At 37.6% G+C, this 2,978-nt stretch overlaps 2 protein-coding genes across 4 annotated transcripts in view; one reads left to right on the plus strand and one right to left on the minus strand.

The window, feature by feature from the left end:
- dph7 (diphthamide biosynthesis 7) overlaps positions 1-830 on the minus strand; it is a 7,483-nt gene extending 6,653 nt beyond the window's left edge. The window contains exons 1-2 of one of the 2 annotated variants that reach the window (XM_014028513.1): positions 776-830; positions 335-498 (exon numbers count right to left, since the gene is read on the minus strand). In XM_014028513.1, coding sequence (XP_013883967.1) covers positions 335-460 — 126 coding nt within the window. In that variant the 5' untranslated portion in view covers positions 461-498; positions 776-830. Of the gene's footprint in view, positions 1-334; positions 499-775 lie in introns of those variants that run through there. The other variant, XM_014028512.1, reaches the window with a different exon arrangement.
- Positions 831-1,020: 190 nt separating this feature from the next.
- Positions 1,021-2,978, plus strand: part of sh3glb2a (SH3-domain GRB2-like endophilin B2a) — a 40,420-nt gene continuing 38,462 nt past the window's right edge. The window contains exon 1 of one of the 2 annotated variants that reach the window (XM_014028514.1): positions 1,021-1,233. In XM_014028514.1, the coding sequence (XP_013883968.1) occupies positions 1,171-1,233 (63 nt within the window). In that variant the 5' untranslated portion in view covers positions 1,021-1,170. The remainder of the gene's footprint in view (positions 1,234-2,978) is intronic. The other variant, XM_014028515.1, reaches the window with a different exon arrangement.

The raw sequence follows: 2,978 nt of genomic DNA on the forward strand, positions 1-2,978 counted from the left end.
AAAACAATAGGTTGAATGCCTAAAGGCATTCACCCAATTATAAAGGTGCACTAACATTTAGTGGGTTATAGGGGTGACCAAGCTACACACCTTCCTTTGACTTGTGTATAGTTGTTCTAGTTGACACGTGTATAAGAAGCACACATTCATCGATTCTGATTGACTTCTAGTTTTTAGTGAGCCACTGAAAGATTTTTTGAATGTTTTCCCATTTACAAACTTCCTGGAAGCGCCCCTACAAATACACCAAATCCCTTAATATATTCTGAAAATATGGAGCTTAGATTCGTTTTGCAAGACAGAAAACAGAGGCAATGCTGGTTTGTAATCTTACCTCTTTCTGAAGCTGATATGTCCCGCAGGCCAGGACATTGTGGTAAGAAGCAACAGGACACCATTCCACGGTGTCCGCACTCAGCTCCGTGTCAAACACCTGAAGACTGCGGGTCCTTGACTTCATCGTGGCCACCTGTTCAGCATAACGTCCCTGTACCGATGCTGTAATTACAAAATAAAACACCTGGCCTGTCAAGATGCAAGTTCTAAAGCTACTGGATGCAAGAGCAAAGATTTTAAGTAACTCTTTATCGTTAGCTATTATGCTAACATAGTAGTTCGCTCACTAACAAATAGGCCAAATATCACGTGTGTTATTTTAACGAGATACTAGTCTTGGAAGACACAAAACTATTAAATGAATTAAATTAAGTTAATTAAATTCAATGTTCTGACAGTTCATTTAATCCGGGTGATCTAAAACAGATTACCAACAAACCTCACATGTTTTCCAGCCCCAAGTCGTCGCTGTGCGTCATTGCGTCATCAATGGACACGATGGTGCGTTCAGGGACCACAGTAAATTAACAAAAACAAAACATTAGAAACAGCTGGACCAGGAAGAGTTGTCAGACTGCGAAAACAAGAACCAGTACAGGCTTTATTCTAGTGGTAAAACGTTCTGAGCAGCAGCCAAGACGAGAAGAAAAATATAAATGCGTGATTATAAATATGCAACTCGTTATTTAAAAAATAGAATCTTGCGTTTTGACGTAACATCCGAACTGAGTGATCACGTGATTTTTCTGGCCATTATGTTTTTTTAGCTGCTGCAGTTGGAGGCTGTCACGAGCGTAACACCAGTAGCTTGTAGTAGGTTTTTATTCAAATGAAATGGATTTCAACGTGAAGAAACTAGCTACCGGTGCGGGACTGTTTTTTACACGAGCCGTACAGGTAATAATTTAATTAAATAAAAATACTCGCTCTGTGATGGATTTCTTTTCTTTTTTTTTTGGTAACGCTTCCTTTCATTCTCTGCCTGCCAGCAGCACTCTCGTCTCTGTTGTTACGTTTCGATTCGTCTGACTTTGCAATTTTTGTTTCATTAAACACGTTGTAAATTCATAGGCTTTTGTTCAGATTTGTTTTTGTCATAATAGAGCTTCAAAAAGACTGTCCTGTCTGTCAGTGCAGCTAGCTCACCAGAGTTTACTTTAACACACCGTTTTTAAAAATACGTTCAGGGATGACCAAGGAAATATGAGTCTGACCTATCAAAGACAGGCCTGTTTCCAAAAAATCAATAGAAAAGCACTTAAACTAGGATTTTCTGGTTGGCCTTAAAAAACCAAAGCTGATGTACAAAAGTTGAGCTTTGTTTAATTTATCCTGCTGTAAACCAGCCAGGTTTAGTTGATCCTGGAGGTTGTTTTCATTGCTCAGTCAGGAGTCCCCAGACAATAAAGTCACAGTGGCTTGATCCTTTTGTTTTCATCAACAGAATTGTACTTTTTAATAATTCTTTCTCTCATGTGAATTAGGACAGTCAATTGACAGAGGTTGAATATTCAAGCTGTCATTTATTTTTATATCACATATTCAATTGGCATTATTTGAAACATTTGATTTCACTTCAATATTGAAGAGGGGTTTTTTATATTTTGTTTTTTTAAATAAAAAAAACTATTCATATTAACCGTGACTGATTTATAACAACAATAAAACAATAGAACATCCAAGAGGGATAATACTTATTATTGTATGTATTGTGAACGTCAACTTAAATAAAAACAAACTCCATTGTTTTGGAGCAATATTTTACGCATCAATTGGGGCTGCACGATATTGGAAATTCTTGTGATGGCGATAATATTTGTAAATATTGCAGGGTTTCCCCTAGGATGTTTTTTAACCTTGGTGGTCGGCTGTCTTTTTCTTTTCTTTTTCTTTTTTTATATTTTCTTAGCTTTTGCTGCCAAGACTAACACTATTGTAAGATCTTGCAAAATGTTGTAGATCCATTAACTGAAAAGGGCTCTCTGTGATCAATGATCAGAGCTTGAAAAATGTGTTGAGGACTACTCTCAATTATCATATCAAATTTTAGCTCAGCATTTGTAAAAGGTACTGATTTCTATAGATTTATTTTGTGGAAGTTTGAAGGTAGATTAGCTGTAGAAGCCGTTTTGAATCAGGTGAATTTTCAAAGTAAATAAGTTGGAGACGAACATCCAATGATTAGGTTATGAAAGATTCATTCATTTCAGTTAAGTGGTTCATGAGCTCTTTGCTAACACACACACACACACACACACACACACACACACACACACACACACACACACACACACACACACATGTTTGTTTCTCGTCCCTGTGGGGACCTTCCATTGACTTCCATTCATGTTTTTAGACTTTATATCCTAACCCTGACCATATACTCTAAAATTAACCTCACAGAAACTTACCTGACCCTAAAACTAACCTAAACCTTGGTCCTAAACCTAACCCCACACCTGTAACATGCATTTGGACGTGTGGGGACCTGACAATGGTCCCCATGATTCACTTGGGTCTCCATGAGGCTGCTTTTTTTGGTAAAAAAAAAAAAATCCCTCACATTGTAGGAAAAACCTACACACACACACACACACACACACACACACACACACACACACACACACACACACACACACACA

This window comes from Austrofundulus limnaeus, unplaced genomic scaffold (genome assembly GCF_001266775.1).
Source record: "Austrofundulus limnaeus strain Quisiro unplaced genomic scaffold, Austrofundulus_limnaeus-1.0 Scaffold774, whole genome shotgun sequence".
In the NCBI taxonomy this organism is placed as follows: domain Eukaryota; kingdom Metazoa; phylum Chordata; class Actinopteri; order Cyprinodontiformes; family Rivulidae; genus Austrofundulus; species Austrofundulus limnaeus.